We start from the raw sequence: 17,405 nt of genomic DNA, 5'->3' as shown, positions 1-17,405 counted from the left end.
ACTGTCAATAAATGTGGACTTTGAACTTGTACATTGACACCCAAATAATTGGTGAATAATGTTCCTGCAGAAAAAAAAATCAGGAAAGCATCCTTCCACCTTCATAGGTTGCCTCCTTATCATCAATCCAAATTTAGATTTAATGAACCCAGACGGCCTGGATCCCACACAACTCCACCTCTGGACCAGCCTCCAACATCGGACCTCGTCAAAATGTTGCACTCAAGTCCAAAGAGAACATCGGTATCATTCTGCCTTCATTTCTTTGTTCCCTCCTCAACAAGCTCGGTCAGCAGCAGAGACCAGGCATCAAGCCTTCAGCAGTGCACCACTCCCTCCCTGGTGGTGCCTTTCTATTTCCTCCGCGCTCCAGGTCGTTGCAAAGGATTGCAGTTCAGTCAGTGGATTGTGCGAGAAAATGGCCCTCCCGACTTCTTTTCACCCGGCAGCCGGCTGTCAATCAATCAGCTGGGGTCGATCACGTGGCTCCGCTCAGCTGGCGGCAAGGCGGGTCCGCGGTCACGTGACGTCGCCTCGCCGGATTGTTCCTCGATGTCGTCGCAGCTGAGTGGTGATTGTAACAAAAAAGTATCCAATCCTTCTCGCGGGGAAGTGGGTGGAAGATTTGACGACCGAAGCATGAAGTAGATTCACTCTTTCCAGAACAGCTCATTTATTCTTTGATGGACGAATCTATTCCATCCAACGCAGGTCAGTGAACATGGGGAGGGAGAAGTCTCGGGAAAGCATTGCGCGTAACTCGGGTGCCTTCCAGAGTTGAAACTTCCTTCGGTGTCAATCTTGAGTTGCAGTTTGTCGGTGACAAGTGCCAGTTGCGCCGTGGGGAACGTGAATAGGAGTGCGGGCGTTTCACCTGAGAAGGGGCAGGGCTGCCAAACAATTGGGAAACGAGACAGCGCCGCGGCGTTGATCGATGATCCAACCCATCGCTGTTTACACCTCGTGCCGTTTCAAGCTTGAACTTGATTCAGTCCAGTCCTCCTTGTTCGATTCGTCGGGCATTTAAACCAGGAAAAGGAAACTATCCCGGCTGGTAAACTGCCAATGCTGGAGTTATTTAGCAATGATTATAGCTTTCAGATCATTTGACCTCTGTTAAAATGTTCATCATGCAACAAAAAAAATAGGCTGTCTCCCTCGATGACACCATTGAACGTGTTGGAGTTCTGTGATCAATTACGATACATTTTTAAGAGTTTATATAGAAAATCAGAAGGAATGAACTCGATGATTCTGCCAGACGTTTACATTTTATTTATCTTAAAAATGGAAAGAACGAGAACTGGCTATTCACTCCCTCAAAGCCGCTGACCTGAGAACTGGCTATTCACTCCCTCAAAGCTGCTGACCTGAGAACTGGCTATTCACTCCCTCAAAGCTGCTGACCTGAGAACTGGCTATTCACTCCCTCAAACCTGCTGACCTGGGAACTGGCTATTCACTCCCTCAAACCTGCTGACCTGAGAACTGGCTATTCACTCCCTCAAACCTGCTGACCTGAGAACTGGCTATTCACTCCCTCAAACCTGCTGACCTGAGAACTGGCTATTCACTCCCTCAAAGCTGCTGGCCTGAGAACTGGCTATTCACTCCCTCAAACCTGCTGACCTGAGAACTGGTTATTCACTCCCTCAAACCTGCTGACCTGAGAACTGGCTATTCACTCCCTCAAAGCTGCTGACCTGAGAACTGGCTATTCACTCCCTCAAACCTGCTGACCTAAGAACTGGCTATTCACTCCCTCAAACCTGCTGACCTGAGAACTGGCTATTCACTCCCTCAAACCTGCTGACCTGGGAACTGGCTATTCACTCCCTCAAACCTGCTGACCTGGGAACTGGCTATTCACTCCCTCAAACCTGCTGACCTGGGAACTGGCTATTCACTCCCTCAAACCTGCTGACCTGAGAACTGGCTATTCACTCCCTCAAAGCTGCTGACCTGAGAACTGGCTATTCACTCCCTCAAACCTGCTGACCTGGGAACTGGCTATTCACTCCCTCAAACCTGCTGACCTGAGAACTGGCTATTCACTCCCTCAAACCTGCTGACCTGAGAACTGGCTATTCACTCCATCAAAGCTGCTGACCTGAGAACTGGCTATTCACTCCCTCAAACCTGCTGACCTGAGAACTGGCTATTCACTCCCTCAAACCTGCTGACCTGGGAACTGGCTATTCACTCCCTCAAACCTGCTGACCTAAGAACTGGTTATTCACTCCCTCAAACCTGCTGACCTGAGAACTGGCTATTCACTCCCTCAAAGCTGCTGACCTGAGAACTGGCTATTCACTCCCTCAAACCTGCTGACCAAAGAACTGGCTATTCACTCCCTCAAACCTGCTGACCTGAGAACTGGCTATTCACTCCCTCAAAGCTGCTGACCTGGGAACTGGCTATTCACTCCCTCAAAGCTGCTGTCCTGGGAACTGACTATTCACTCCCTCAAACCTGCTGACCTGGGAACTGGCTATTCACTCCCTCAAACCTGCTGACCTGAGAACTGGCTATTCACTCCATCAAAGCTGCTGACCTGAGAACTGGCTATTCACTCCCTCAAACCTGCTGACCTGAGAACTGGCTATTCACTCCCTCAAACCTGCTGACCTGGGAACTGGCTATTCACTCCCTCAAACCTGCTGACCTAAGAACTGGTTATTCACTCCCTCAAACCTGCTGACCTGAGAACAGGCTATTCACTCCCTCAAAGCTGCTGACCTGAGAACTGGCTATTCACTCCCTCAAACCTGCTGACCTAAGAACTGGCTATTCACTCCCTCAAACCTGCTGACCTGAGAACTGGCTATTCACTCCCTCAAAGCTGCTGACCTGGGAACTGGCTATTCACTCCCTCAAAGCTGCTGTCCTGGGAACTGACTATTCACTCCCTCAAACCTGCTGACCTGGGAACTGGCTATTCACTCCCTCAAACCTGCTGACCTGAGAACTGGCTATTCACTCCCTCAAACCTGCTGACCTGAGAACTGGCTATTCACTCCCTCAAAGCTGCTGACCTGGGAACTGGCTATTCACTCCCTCAAACCTGCTGACCTGGGAACTGGCTATTCACTCCCTCAAACCTGCTGACCTGGGAACTGGCTATTCACTCCCTCAAACCTGCTGACCTGGGAACTGGCTATTCACTCCCTCAAACCTGCTGACCTGGGAACTGGCTATTCACTCCCTCAAACCTGCTGACCTGGGAACTGGCTATTCACTCCCTCAAACCTGCTGACCTAAGAACTGGTTATTCACTCCCTCAAACCTGCTGACCTGAGAACTGGCTATTCACTCCCTCAAAGCTGCTGACCTGAGAACTGGCTATTCACTCCCTCAAACCTGCTGACCTGAGAACTGGCTATTCACTCCCTCAAACCTGCTGACCTGGGAACTGGCTATTCACTCCCTCAAACCTGCTGACCTAGGAACTGGCTATTCACTCCCTCAAACCTGCTGACCTGAGAACTGGCTATTTACTCCCTCAAAGCTGCTGACCTGAGAACTGGCTATTCACTCCCTCAAACCTGCTGTCCTGGGAACTGGCTATTCACTCCCTCAAACCTGCTGACCTGAGAACTGGCTATTCACTCCCTCAAACCTGCTGACCTGAGAACTGGCTATTCACTCCCTCAAACCTGCTGACCTGGGAACTGGCTATTCACTCCCTCAAACCTGCTGACCTGAGAACTGGCTATTCACTCCCTCAAACCTGCTGACCTGGGAACTGGCTATTCACTCCCTCAAACCTGCTGACCTAAGAACTGGTTATTCACTCCCTCAAACCTGCTGACCTGAGAACTGGCTATTCACTCCCTCAAAGCTGCTGACCTGAGAACTGGCTATTCACTCCCTCAAACCTGCTGACCTAAGAACTGGCTATTCACTCCCTCAAACCTGCTGACCTGAGAACTGGCTATTCACTCCCTCAAAGCTGCTGACCTGGGAACTTGCTATTCACTCCCTCAAAGCTGCTGTCCTGGGAACTGACTATTCACTCCCTCAAACCTGCTGACCTGGGAACTGGCTATTCACTCCCTCAAACCTGCTGACCTGAGAACTGGCTATTTACTCCCTCAAAGCTGCTGACCTGAGAACTGGCTATTTACTCCCTCAAAGCTGCTGACCTGAGAACTGGCTATTCACTCCCTCAAACCTGCTGACCTGGGAACTGGCTATTCACTCCCTCAAACCTGCTGACCTGAGAACTGGCTATTCACTCCCTCAAACCTGCTGACCTGAGAACTGGCTATTCACTCCCTCAAACCTGCTGACCTGGGAACTGGCTATTCACTCCCTCAAACCTGCTGACCTGAGAACTGGCTATTCACTCCCTCAAACCTGCTGACCTGGGAACTGGCTATTCACTCCCTCAAACCTGCTGACCTAAGAACTGGTTATTCACTCCCTCAAACCTGCTGACCTGAGAACTGGCTATTCACTCCCTCAAAGCTGCTGACCTGAGAACTGGCTATTCACTCCCTCAAACCTGCTGACCTAAGAACTGGCTATTCACTCCCTCAAACCTGCTGACCTGAGAACTGGCTATTCACTCCCTCAAAGCTGCTGACCTGGGAACTGGCTATTCACTCCCTCAAAGCTGCTGTCCTGGGAACTGACTATTCACTCCCTCAAACCTGCTGACCTGGGAACTGGCTATTCACTCCCTCAAACCTGCTGACCTGAGAACTGGCTATTCACTCCCTCAAACCTGCTGACCTGAGAACTGGCTATTCACTCCCTCAAAGCTGCTGACCTGGGAACTGGCTATTCACTCCCTCAAACCTGCTGACCTGGGAACTGGCTATTCACTCCCTCAAAGCTGCTGACCTGGGAACTGGCTATTCACTCCCTCAAACCTGCTGACCTGGGAACTGGCTATTCACTCCCTCAAACCTGCTGACCTGGGAACTGGCTATTCACTCCCTCAAACCTGCTGACCTGGGAACTGGCTATTCACTCCCTCAAACCTGCTGACCTGAGAACTGGCTATTCACTCCCTCAAACCTGCTGTTCTGTTCCGGGCCTCTTTCCACTTCTACTCGTCAGTTCCCCGTTGTCCTTGATTTCCTGGTCTATCAAAAATGCATTTAACTTGCTTTTTTTAAAAAAAAACTCCTTGCTGGAAGGATGTGGAAGCAATGGAGAGGGCGTAGAGGAGATTTACCAGGATGTTGCCGGGATTGGAAAATACATCTTATGAGGGAAGAAGTTTTTGGAGTGAGGAAGGCTGAGACTGAGGTGACAAGATTCTGAGAGGCAAAGATAAGGTGCACTTTCCCCCCCCCCCCCCCCCCCCCAGTGCAGTAGTAGCAAACACCAGCGGACAAAGTGAAAGACATCAGGTGTAATTTTTTTTTACACAGAGTTGTGGGTGCCTGGAATGCATTGCTTGGGTGGTGGTGGAAGCTGGAACAATTGGGGCATTTAAGAGACTCTTAAGCAGGCACATGGATGAAGGAAAATAAAGGGTTATAAGAGTTTCATTTTTTTTTCTTATATATGGTGACTAGTGGAGTTCCTCAGGGTTCGGTCCTCGGTCCACTATTATTTGTTATATATATTAACGATCTGGATGTAGGTTAGAGAATTGGATAAGCAAGTTTGCGGATGACACAAGGATTGGTAGTGTTGTGGACAGTGAAGTAGATTACCGTAGATTAAAAGGTGATTTAGGAAGGCTGGAGGTGTGGGCTGAGAAATGGCTGATGGAATTTAATACTGATAAATGTGAGGTGCTGCATTTTGGAAAGGCAAATTTAAATAGGTCTTATACATTGAATGGTAGACAATTGAGGAGTGCAGAGCAACAAAGGGATTTAGGAGTTATGGTAAATAGTGCCCTCAAGGCTGATACTCAGGTAGATGGTGTGGTGAAGAAGGCATTTGGAATGTTGGCCTTCATAAATCGGAGTATTGAATTCAAGAGTAGGGAGGTTATGATGAAATTGTACAAGGCATTGGTGAGGCCAAATTTGGAGTACTGTGTACAGTTTTGGTCACCAAATTATAGGAAAGATATAAACAAAATAGAGAGAGTGCAGAGAAGGTTCACGAGAATGTTGACAGGATTTCAGGGTCTGAGTTACAGGGAAAGGTTGTGCAGACTGGGGCTTTTTTCTCTGGAGCGTAGAAGATTGAGAGGGGACTTGATCGAGGTGTTTAAGATTTTAAAAGGGACAGACAGAGTAAATGTGGATAGGCTTTTTCAATTAAGAAAGGGGGAGATTCAAAGTAGAGGGCATGGTTTAAGATTGAAGGGGGAAAATTATAAGGGGAACATGAGGGGAAATTTCTTTACGCAGAGGGTGGTAGGGATGTGGAATGAGCTTCCGACAGACGTGGTCGAGGCGGGATCATTGGTTACATTTAAGGAAAGAATGGATCGTTACATGGATAGGAGGGAACTAGAGGGGTATGGACCGGGTGCTGGTCAGTGGGACTAGGAGGGTGGGGATTTGCTACGGCATGGCCAAACTGGCCTGTTCTGTGCTGTAAGTGGTTATATGGTTATATGGGTCAGCACAACAGCTTGGGCTGAAGGACCTGTACTGTAATGTTATATCTTTTATGTTCTATGTTCCAAATAAGAATATAACATAAGAAATAGGAGCTGGAGTCGGCCATTTGACCCATCAAGCCTGCTCCGCCATTCAATAAGATCATGGCCGATCTGATCATTGACTCAACTCCACCGACCTGCCTTTCCCCATATCCCTTAATTCCTTTTTTATGTAAAAAAAAAAATCTGTCTAACTGAACCTTAAATATGTTTAATGAAGTAGCCTCAACTGCTTCTCTGGGCAGAGAATTCCACAGATTCGCTACTCTCTGGGAAAAACAGTTTTTCCTCATCTCCGTCTTAAATTTACTCCCCTGAATCTTGAAGCTGTGTCCCCTAGTTCTGGTCTCACCTGCAGTGAAAACAATTTTCCTACCTCTCTCCTATCTATCCCTTTCATAATTTTATGTTCCTCATTCTTCTGAATTTCAGTGAGTATAAGGTGACTTAGTCTCTCCTTGTAGGTCAACCTCCTCATCTCTGGGCTGCCTCCAAGGCCAGTAAATCCTTCCTCAAGTATGGAGACCAGAACTGTATACAGTCGTCCTTGTACAGTTGCAGGATGACCTCCCTGCTCTTGAATTCAATTCCTCTAGCAATGAAGACCAACGTTCCATTTGTCTTCTTAATATCTGGTTGTACCTGCAACCCAACTTTTTGCTACTCATGCCCTCGCCCTCCCAAGTCCTTCTGCATGTCAACATGCAGCAGTTTTTTACCATTCAAATCATAATCTGCTCTTCTATTTTTCCTACCAAACTGGATGGCCTCGCATTTACTAACGCTGTACTCCACCTGCCAGGCCTTTGCCTACTCACCTAACTTAACTATATCGTTCTGCAGCCTCTGCACAATTTGCTTTTCCACACCATTTAGTATCATCCAGAAACTTGGCTACGCTACACTCTGTCCCCTCTTCCAAATCATCAATGTAGATGGTGAACAGCTGCGGGCCCAGCACCGACCCCCTGCGGCACCCCACTTAAAACTGTCTGCCAATCAGAAAAAACACCCATTTATCCTGACTCTCTGCTCTTCAGTCAGTTAACCAATCCTCAATTCATGCCAATAAACTTTCCCCAGACTCCGTTCATCTGTATCTTATTGATAAGTCTCTTGTGTGGCACCTTTTTGAACACCTTCTGGAAATCCAAATATACAATATAAACCTGTTCCCCTCTATCAACTGCACCCATTATATCCTGAAAGATCTCCAGCAAGTTTGTCAAACAAGACCAATCCTTTCTGAAACCATGCTGCTTCTGCCTGATGGAGCCGCCTCATTCTAAATGCCTCACTATTTCATCCTTCAAGTATTTTCCTGACTACAGACATTAAGCTAACTGGTCAATAGTTACCCATCTTCTGCCTATATCCTTTCTTAAAAAGTGGCGTGACATTTTTTTTTGTCTTTCAATCTGCTGGGACTTGCCCAGAGTTCAGAGAATTTTGGTAAATGACTAACAATGAATGGACTATAACTCCCGCCATTTCCTTCAGTACCCTGGGATGGATCCCATCAGGACCAGGGGATTTGTCTGCTTTCAGTCCCATTAGTTTGCTCATCACTATCTCTTTTGTAACAATTATTTTATCAAGGCCCTCACTTCCCTTCACATCCCTAGCACCACTCTTTGGCATGCTCAACATGTCTTCCACCATCACAACTGACACAAAATATCTGTTCAATGCCTCGGCCATTTCCTAATTACTCAATATTAATCTCCCCTTCTCATCTTCCAAAGAACCTATGTTGACTCTAGCCACCCTCTTTTGTTTTATGTATTTATAACATTTTTTGCTATCTGTTTTTATATTTGTTTTTACTGGAAACTGTAGACTTGGAAACATGGATAGTGGAAGATTGGCTAGTAAAAATGACTTCCCCAAAAACACATTACACACGCTTGCTCATAGATTAGGTTAGGGGGAGGGATTGTTTCAATAACTTAGCGTTGATCTTGTTGTTCTATACTCAGAGAATTAAACTAATTTTGTTTACAGAACCATTGCTTTTGTGTATTTCTATTGCTGCTGGTATATGGGGTTCACTGAACTCGTACAATCCTTCTTCCCTTTCCTTATTTCTCATTTACTTGTCCCTTGTTGCCTTTTAAAGTTTTCCCAATCCTTCAGTTTCCCTCTACTCTTGCTTTTTTTTTTGAAAATTTTATTTCAAGAATTTTACAAAGAAAAACATAAACAATATATTTATCTAAAACAACTCCCTACTACTCACCCCCTAGCTTTTAAAAAAACCCCACAATAATACCGGGTTAAAACAGGTTTTGCTGTATGGTGTGCCATCTTTTTACATCTTTTGTTATAAATAAAACTTTTACTTCCCATACATTCCAAATACAAACTCCACATTTTAACAAAAAAAGAATAATTATTCCGCAAATTATACATTATCTTTTCCAAGTAGATATATGATTGAATTTCGTTATGCCACCTTTGTACACTCAATTCAACATCATTTTTCCAAGTGACAGCCCTAAACGTATAAATGCAATTTGAGGTTTCTCCAGTCATAAACCTGTCGTTAATGTATTCATATATACCCATGGATTAATATATAAATCTATCTTGAATAAATCTCACAAAAAGTTAATAACTTTTTCCCAAAAGGGCCTGACTTTTGTACATTCCCTTACTGAATGTAAAAAAAGCACCTGTCTGTTCACCACACTATAAACACAAATCTGATACATTAAATCCATATTTTTTCAATTTTTCAGGGCTTAAGTATAACTGATGCAAAAAATTATAATTAACCAAACTATATCATACATTAATTAACTTCATAACACTGTCAAGACACATATTAGACCACTCCTCCAAAGATATAGAAAAGATAGATCCTTCTCCCGTTTATCTTTCGTTTTAAATATATCAACCTTCGTCATCTTTTCCTGTAGTAACATATACATTTCCAAAACAAATCCCTTTTTCCCCTTTTCAACAATTAATTTCTCAAATTTCGTTTGACCAGGTAATACTAATTCTTTACCAAAACTTTCTAACAGTAAACCTCGTACTTGATAATAATATACCAAACTTCTCTCTAAGTCTATTAAAGAAAAGAAATAGACCTACTTCAAAACAATCCTCCACTGATATCACACCTTTTGATTCCCAGTCTTTCAAATAAGGATTATTCAAAGAAAATGGGATTATCTGGTTTTGATATAATGGTGTCTTAGCTGGACTTTTACCTTTAGATCCTATAATTTGATTCCATTTATACCAAACACCCATCAAATGTTTCAATACTGGCTGTAAAAGCAGTGGATTCCATTTATATATAAAATGATGTATATTTTTTTCCTGAATCTGGTCCAACTCCACCTTCGCCAATACCAGAGGTTGATCAAGATCAAACAACCTATTAATAAACTTTAATTGTGGAGCTTCGTAATAATTCTGAAAATGTGGTAATTGAAGACCACCTAAATCATACCTCCATGTCAACTTTTGCACAGAGACTCTGGACAACTTACCTTTCCATAAAAACAAATGAACTGCTTTATTTAATTCCTTAAAGATTTTCCTGGTACAGCACTTGGAATAGATTGAAATAAATACGGAATACGAGGATATATATTTATTTTAATACAATTAACTCATCCAATCAAAGTTAATGATAACTCCTTACATCTATTTAAATTAAATTTAATCTTATTTAATAGAGGCATATAGTTTAAGCTGTATAGATTTCATCGTTCCTCAACTGTTCTGTCATCTAGCCTGTGCTCCCAGTCCATGCTGACCAATTCCTCCTTCATCCTGTTGTAGTCTCCCCTATTCAAGCATACGACACTAGTTTTAGATCTAACTATTGCCCCCTCCATCTGTATGAGAAATTCAATCATACTATGATCTCTTTTTCCAAGAGGGTCCCTAACTACTAGATCGTTAATTTTACCTTTCTCATTGCAAAAGACTAGATCTAAAATAGCATTCTCCCTTGTTGGTTCTTTAACATGCTGCTCAAGAAAGCTATCACGGATGCATTCTATGAAGTCATCCTCCAGACTACCTTGACCAACTTAATTTTCCCAATCTACATGGAAGTTAAAGTCCCCCATGACAACTGCCGTTCCACTCTACATGCCTCAGCTATCTCTCGGTTAATTGCCTCTGCCACTGTGCTATTGTTATTTGGTGGGCGTTGGACAACTCCCATCAGTGATTTTTTTTTTCCTTTACTATTCTTAATCTTTACCCAGATGGGCTCAACATTCTGCTCCTTAGATCTTGTACCCCCAAGATCCATCCTCCACAAACTCTGGAGTATTACAACCCACTGTGATAAGAAAAAGTAAAATAAAATGTTTCTCGATTGATATATGAGCATAATTTTTAATACCCAGAAGTCAAAATACGACATTAGGCACAGCAATTTAGTGTGTTTTTTGTGAAGTTTATTTGACTGCTTTTGTTTGGACGGGTCAGGGGGGAAAAATTAATGTGGTGCTGTCTATAAGAAAGAAATGAGAATGGGGATACTATGGTGATACCACTGTATTACTGTTGGTTATTATCTCTGTGTGTATGGCTGGCCTGTCTCTGTCCCAACTGGACCAGTGACTCTTCCCCTTGGAATCCTGATTTGATGTGGAAATAGTTTTCCTTTCCAGTGCTAAGATTACACCCTTTGATTTTTTTTTAAGACGAAGTATTATAAAGATATTGTGAAATAAAAATTCCCATTCAAAGAAGCCTCAGCCCCACCTTGACAGAGGAAAAACATGTTTTACTCATGAAAGATCTCTATGTCACTTTGTACAAGCAATTTGATGTTGTATTGTCTTTTATATTGGAAATAATGCTCACAAAGCAAATATGATTCAAAAATTTGATTTTAAACTCATTTCTACAAGAATAGAGCCTTGTAATGATTTAATATCCATGGGGAAATCATGCCTTTTCTGTTAAACATTTGTTAGAATATAGAACAGCACAACACAGAAATGGACCTCTGACCCATGATCACTGCATAGCAGTTAGTGCATCGCCTTTAAAGTGCCAATGATCAGGGTGGGTTCGAATCCCACACAGTCTGTAAGGGGTTTGTACATTCTCCCTGTGTCTGTGTGGGTTTCCTCCCATCATTCAAAATGTACTGGGCGTGTAGGTTAATTGGGTGTAAATGGGGGGCAAGGGCTTCTGGGCTGAAATGGCCTGTTACCACGCTGAATTGTCTAAATTTAATAAAATATATTATTTGCCTACATGCGATTCATATCCCTCCTTCTATCAGGTCCTCCAACAGTCTCTAGTACTCCAGAGAACAGAACCTAGGTCATCCAACTTCTTTCACTAACTCGTGCCCTCTCATCCAGGAAGCATGCTGGTAAATCTTTTCCAAAGCTTCCGCATCCTGTAATGGGGCAGCCAGATTTGCACCCAATATTCTAGGTGCAGCCTAATAGAATGTTATTTAGCTGCAGTATCTCTTAATCTTGAACTCAATGACATGATAATTGAAGGCAAACAGGGCGTGCATGATTCACGATTTACTCCCCCCCACCCCCCCCCCATCACTTTCAGGGAATTATGGCTTTGAACTCTGCTGCTAAGAGTCTTGCCATCAACTGTCTACTTTCTCTTTGCATTTGACCTCCCAAAGTGTAACACCATTCTCTGCCATTGCTCTCCCCACCTCTGCAGCCAATCTATATCCTTTGATAGCCCTCGACACTTACCACAACTTCACCAATTTGTTTTTATCGGTAAGCTTACTAACACACCCATCTACATTTTCATTTATACGCATAATTTTCATTTATACACATAATCTATCACAAACAACACTGATGCCTGGTCATGCATCTTCAGCCAGAAAAACAACCTTCCACCACTACCTTTTTTTTTCAGATTTCAGATTTATTTTTAGATTAAATACATGAAATCACATACAACCCTGAAATTCTTTTTCCTGAAGGCAAGGGAGTATTATCACTTAATGATAGTGCAAAAAAAACCCCAAACTGACTCAACGTACACATGTAAACAAATAAAGAAATGTGAACAAACTGTGCAATACAAAGAGAGGTCTTAAATGTTGCTGAGGAGTCTGATGGTGGAGGGGTAGCAGCTGTTCCTGAACCTGGTGGTGCGAGTCTTGTGGCACCTCGACCTCTTTCCTGATGGTAGCAGCAGTGAGAACCAAGTGTGAGCTGGATGAGGTGGATCCTTGATGATTACTGCTGCTCTTTGACAGCAGCATTCCCCGTCAATGTCTTCGATGGTAGGGAGGGTTTTGCCTGTGATGTCCTGTGCTGTGTCCACTACTTTTTGCAGGGCTTTCCACTCAGGGGTATTGGTATCCCCAAACCAGACCGTGATGCAGCCAGTCGGCACACTTTCCACCACACAACTGTAGAAATTTGCCAGGGATTCTGGTGTCATTACCAAACCTATGCAAACTCTTGAGGAAGTAGACGTGCTTTCTTTATGATGCCATTAGTCCACTGGGTCCAGGAAAGATCCTCCAAGGTAGTGACTCCTAAGAACTTAAATTTGCTCACCCTCTCCACCTCTGATCCCCAATGATCACTGTATCATACACCTCTGGTTTTACCTTCCTGAAGTCAACAGTCATCTCCTTGGTGTGGGTGACATTGAGTGTGAGGTTGTTCTTGCTGCACCATTCAACCAAGTTTTCAATCTCCTTCCTGCATACAACCCACTATGGTGGTATCATCAGTGAATTTATAGATGGAGTTGTCATACCAACACACACAGTCATAAGTGTAAAGTGAGTAGAGCAGGGGGCTAGGAATACAGCCCTGTAGTGCTCCGATACGGATGGAGATTGTGGAGGATGTTCTCACAAATGTTCACTGATTGTGGGTTAGAAGAGAGGAAATCTGGGATCCAATTACACAGTGGGGTATTGAGCCCCAGGTCTTGGAGTTTGCTGATCAATTTGAGGGGATGATGGTGTTGAATGCCAAACAGTAATTGATAAAGGGCATCCTGATGTATGCATCTTTGCTGTCCAGGTATTCTGGGGCTTAGTGACGAGCCAGTGAGTTGGCATCCGCTGTAGACCTGTTGCTATGGTAGGCAAATTGGAATGGATCCATGTCGCCGCTCAGACAGGAGCTGATATGCTTCAACACCAGCCTTTCAAAACACTTCATCACTGTTGATGTGAGTGCCACTGGTCGACAGTCGTTTTGGCAGCTAATTTTGAACCCAACCTATCATTTAATTACCTGTGGATCCTGTGCATTTTTAAAAAAATCTTATTGTATCCACCTACTATGAGAGATTATTTAAATTAAATAATCTATGTTTCTATGTTTCTATTAGAAATTGACACACTTTGCATGATTGCATTGTTTCACCTTTTTTTGTAGATAACGAATCTTTTTGAGGTTTAAAGTAAAAAAAAAATGGGGAAAGACTATGAATATCCTCTTAAATGTAAGAATGAAGCATGAAAAGTCAGTGCAATGTTGCTGCTCGTAATGGATCACTTTATGAAGGAAAATGTTATTTGCAGAATGTTCCTTCTTTCCGGCAGGTGAACCACTTCTGTTTGCAAACCTTGTACCCAACCGATCTCGTGAATTGGAATACAAGCCTGGCTGTGAAACTTGGGGTGTGGCATTTTCCCCCGATGGCTCATACTTTGCATGGTCACAAGGACATAATATTGTTAAATTGATTCCTTGGCCACTTGAAGGCTGCAAAATGTAAGTTTTCAAATTCAATTTTTAAGTAATCGACCAAAGCTTTGGTTACAGATAATTATTTCTTTGCACTCCAAAAATGTTGCTGTCCTGCTTTGTTAAAGTTTGCAAAATTGTCATCTCAGTTGTTCTCCAAGATAGAACTACCAGCTTCCCCTTCGTTCACAGATATTCGTGGCAAAAACAATTGGGCTTGCATGTGTCAGTCCACCTGGGAGTAAAGGAAGGTACTACACAATTTTTTTTTAAATGCTCATACAGATAGAAAAATAATAAATGAACAAGTTAATTGATACTATTTTTGGCTAATATTTGTGCTGCACTTGACCAGGACAAAATTGTATTTAGTGCAAAAAAACATAAAATTACTTTTCATGAAATGATTGTCAAAACATAGCATGACTACATAAGAAATTCAGTTAACTTGACAAAACAACTGTATATCTTAACTGTATAAGAAATGCATTTGGAGGAACTCAGTAAAGTCTTCATGATTTAATGCAACTAGTTTGTGTTTCAGAAATAATCACTTGATTGTTGGAGACGTATTCATGGGACTGAGTTTTAAGATGTGCTAGCATTGTATTTAGCAGCCCATTTTTACTCCACTAAAAAGTGGCCAAAAAAGTGGTGAATTGATATACAGTAAGTCATTAAAATGCATGTCATGTGCTTCTTAACTCCATGCCCAAAAATCTACCTGAGAACACCACTGCACCACTGAGGATGTGACCTTAATTCCAGTGTCCACTGGAGATTGAAAATAACCCATTTACCAATGTTTGAGAAAGATATGATGAATATTGGTGCATTTTAACAGTGGTGTCACTAGGGTTAGTGTCACCAATGCAGTAATTCCCCCCCACCCCCGCCACTCCACTCCACCATGGACCTTCTCCCATACCAGATCATAATTCCTGAATATCACTGAACATAATGGCAATAATAGTGAGATAAACAACTAGCAAAATTAAAATAACACTTCTAAATTACAATATCATATGCACTGCCTAAATGTATTTATATAGTTTCATGTGGTTAAAGTTGTTAAAATATAGAATAATGTGATATAGTTGTAAATTGCTTAAATGTGATATTTTATAGATTATATGAATTTTTTAAAAACTATTTATTCGTTCAAAAAACAAATAATATATGACATATGCAGCAATTAAACATGAAATAGAAAAAAAAGAAAAGAAGGCCCTCCCCCCCACCCTTTCAGCCAACTCTCCTGAGGAGAGCCATAAAAAAAGAAAAAAGAAAGAATATTAAAGAAAAAATTAAATATACATATTGAAATCTAGTCAATATAAATTGAAATGTAAATATTCCGAGTATAACACCCACTTATTAATAAAAAAATATAATAATGATGCAAAACATACATAATTTTTTCCATTATTAAACAATATTTCATCTCATTATGCCATCTATTAATATCAATCGTATTTGTATCTTTCCACGTACTAGCAATACATTTTTTCGCTACGGGTAAAGCTAAATATACAAAAGCAAGCTGGAACTTATCTAATCCCAAGCCTTTCAGAGGTTGCAAACTACCCAATAAAAATGCTGTTAGATCTAAAACTATTTTAATCTTATATAGATATTCTAAAAATGATTGAATTTTCTTCCAAAAAGATTGTATATGTATACATGACCAAACAGCATGAAAAAAAGTTCCAACCGTATCACCACATCTAAAGCACAAATCTGATTTATTAAAACCATATTTTTTTAAATTTTTCAGGTGTCAAATATAATTGATGTAAAAAATTGTAATTAATCATTGCATAATGTGCATTTATTAATCTAGTTACACTATTATAACAGATATCTAACCAATCATCTTCAGAAAAAAATAAAACCAATATCCACTTCCTATTTAATTTTAGATCTATCCCAACCCTTTTTATCCATACCATCCTGTAATTTTTTTTTTTTTTTTTTTTTCCATCCTGTAATATTTGATACATAGATGAAATATAACCCTTCTCTGGTACCTTCATAAGAAAAGTCTCAAATTTAGTCATTTTAGGTAAAATCATATCTCTACCAAACATACATTTTACCAAAGATCGAATTTGATAATAAAGAAATAAAGAATTCTTATCAATACCAAAATCTTCCCTCATCTGATTAAAAGATAAAAACTTACCCTCTTTAAAACAATCTCCCAAATTTTTCACACCTTTAAATCTCCAATGCAATAAACTTTGATTACGTATTGAAAAAAAAAGTTGATTATTATACAACGGAGTCAAAGCCAATAATTTACCCCTAGAGCCTATCATTTTATTTTTCTTCATCCATAACTTCATTAAATGTTTTAGTTTAGGCACATTATATTGTTGTAACAAATTCATATTCCACCTAAACAAAAATTGATGTATTTCAAATTCAGAAATACTTGCCATCTCAATTTTAGCCCAACTAGGAGGCCGTACCAAATCCATCAATGAACTAATAAATTTAAGTTGGGCTGCTTCATAATAATTTTGAAAATGTGGTAAACGTAGTCCCCCCTAACTCATATTTCCAAGTTAATTTATTCAAAGCTACTCTCGAAAATTTACCCCTCCATAAAAACTCCCTAACCATTTTATTCAAATCTCGAAAAAAAAATTATCAAGTAAATACGGAATAGATTGAAACAAATATTGTATTCACGGAAAGATATTCATCTTAATTGTATTTATCCTTCCCATTAAATTAATAGGTAAATCTTTCCATTTAATTAAATAAGTTTTAATTTTTTTCATTAATGGAGCATAATTTAATTTATATAAAGATTGATAATTAGATTATATGAATATTAACAAAAATGTTTTGTAAAATCTTTCTAGATTGAATTACATTATTTGTTACACAATGTATGTAACTGACCAGAAGCCTTATTAAAAATTTTTCTCCTTCTTTTCCTTTAATTACTACTTCATTCTTAAAAAAAGATACAGATGTAGGTTCACAAATACTAATTGCTACAATATCTTAGCTAAAACACCAGAAAATTTGACAAAAGCAGCAACTATAAAAACACCAGCAGCAACAAAAACAACAGCGTGTGCTTGTGGTGGGGGCAGACGAAACCATGTGATTTGAAACATTATTGT

General features: G+C 41.1%; 1 protein-coding gene across 4 annotated transcripts in view; it reads left to right on the top strand.

Moving 5' to 3' along the window:
• The first annotated feature begins 494 nt into the window (after positions 1–494).
• wsb2 (WD repeat and SOCS box containing 2) overlaps positions 495–17,405 on the top strand; it is a 53,386-nt gene continuing 36,475 nt past the window's right edge. For 3 of the 4 annotated variants that reach the window (XM_069933149.1, XM_069933147.1, XM_069933146.1), the window contains exons 1-2: positions 497–711; positions 14,121–14,292. In XM_069933149.1, coding sequence (XP_069789250.1) covers positions 684–711; positions 14,121–14,292 — 200 coding nt within the window. In that variant the 5' untranslated portion in view covers positions 497–683. Of the gene's footprint in view, positions 712–14,120; positions 14,293–17,405 lie in introns of all 4 variants that reach the window. The other variant, XM_069933148.1, reaches the window with a different exon arrangement.

This window comes from Narcine bancroftii, chromosome 4, assembly GCF_036971445.1.
Source record: "Narcine bancroftii isolate sNarBan1 chromosome 4, sNarBan1.hap1, whole genome shotgun sequence".
Lineage (NCBI taxonomy): Eukaryota > Metazoa > Chordata > Chondrichthyes > Torpediniformes > Narcinidae > Narcine > Narcine bancroftii.
Note: the sequence above shows the minus strand (reverse complement) of the source record. Positions and strands in the feature narration are given on the sequence as shown.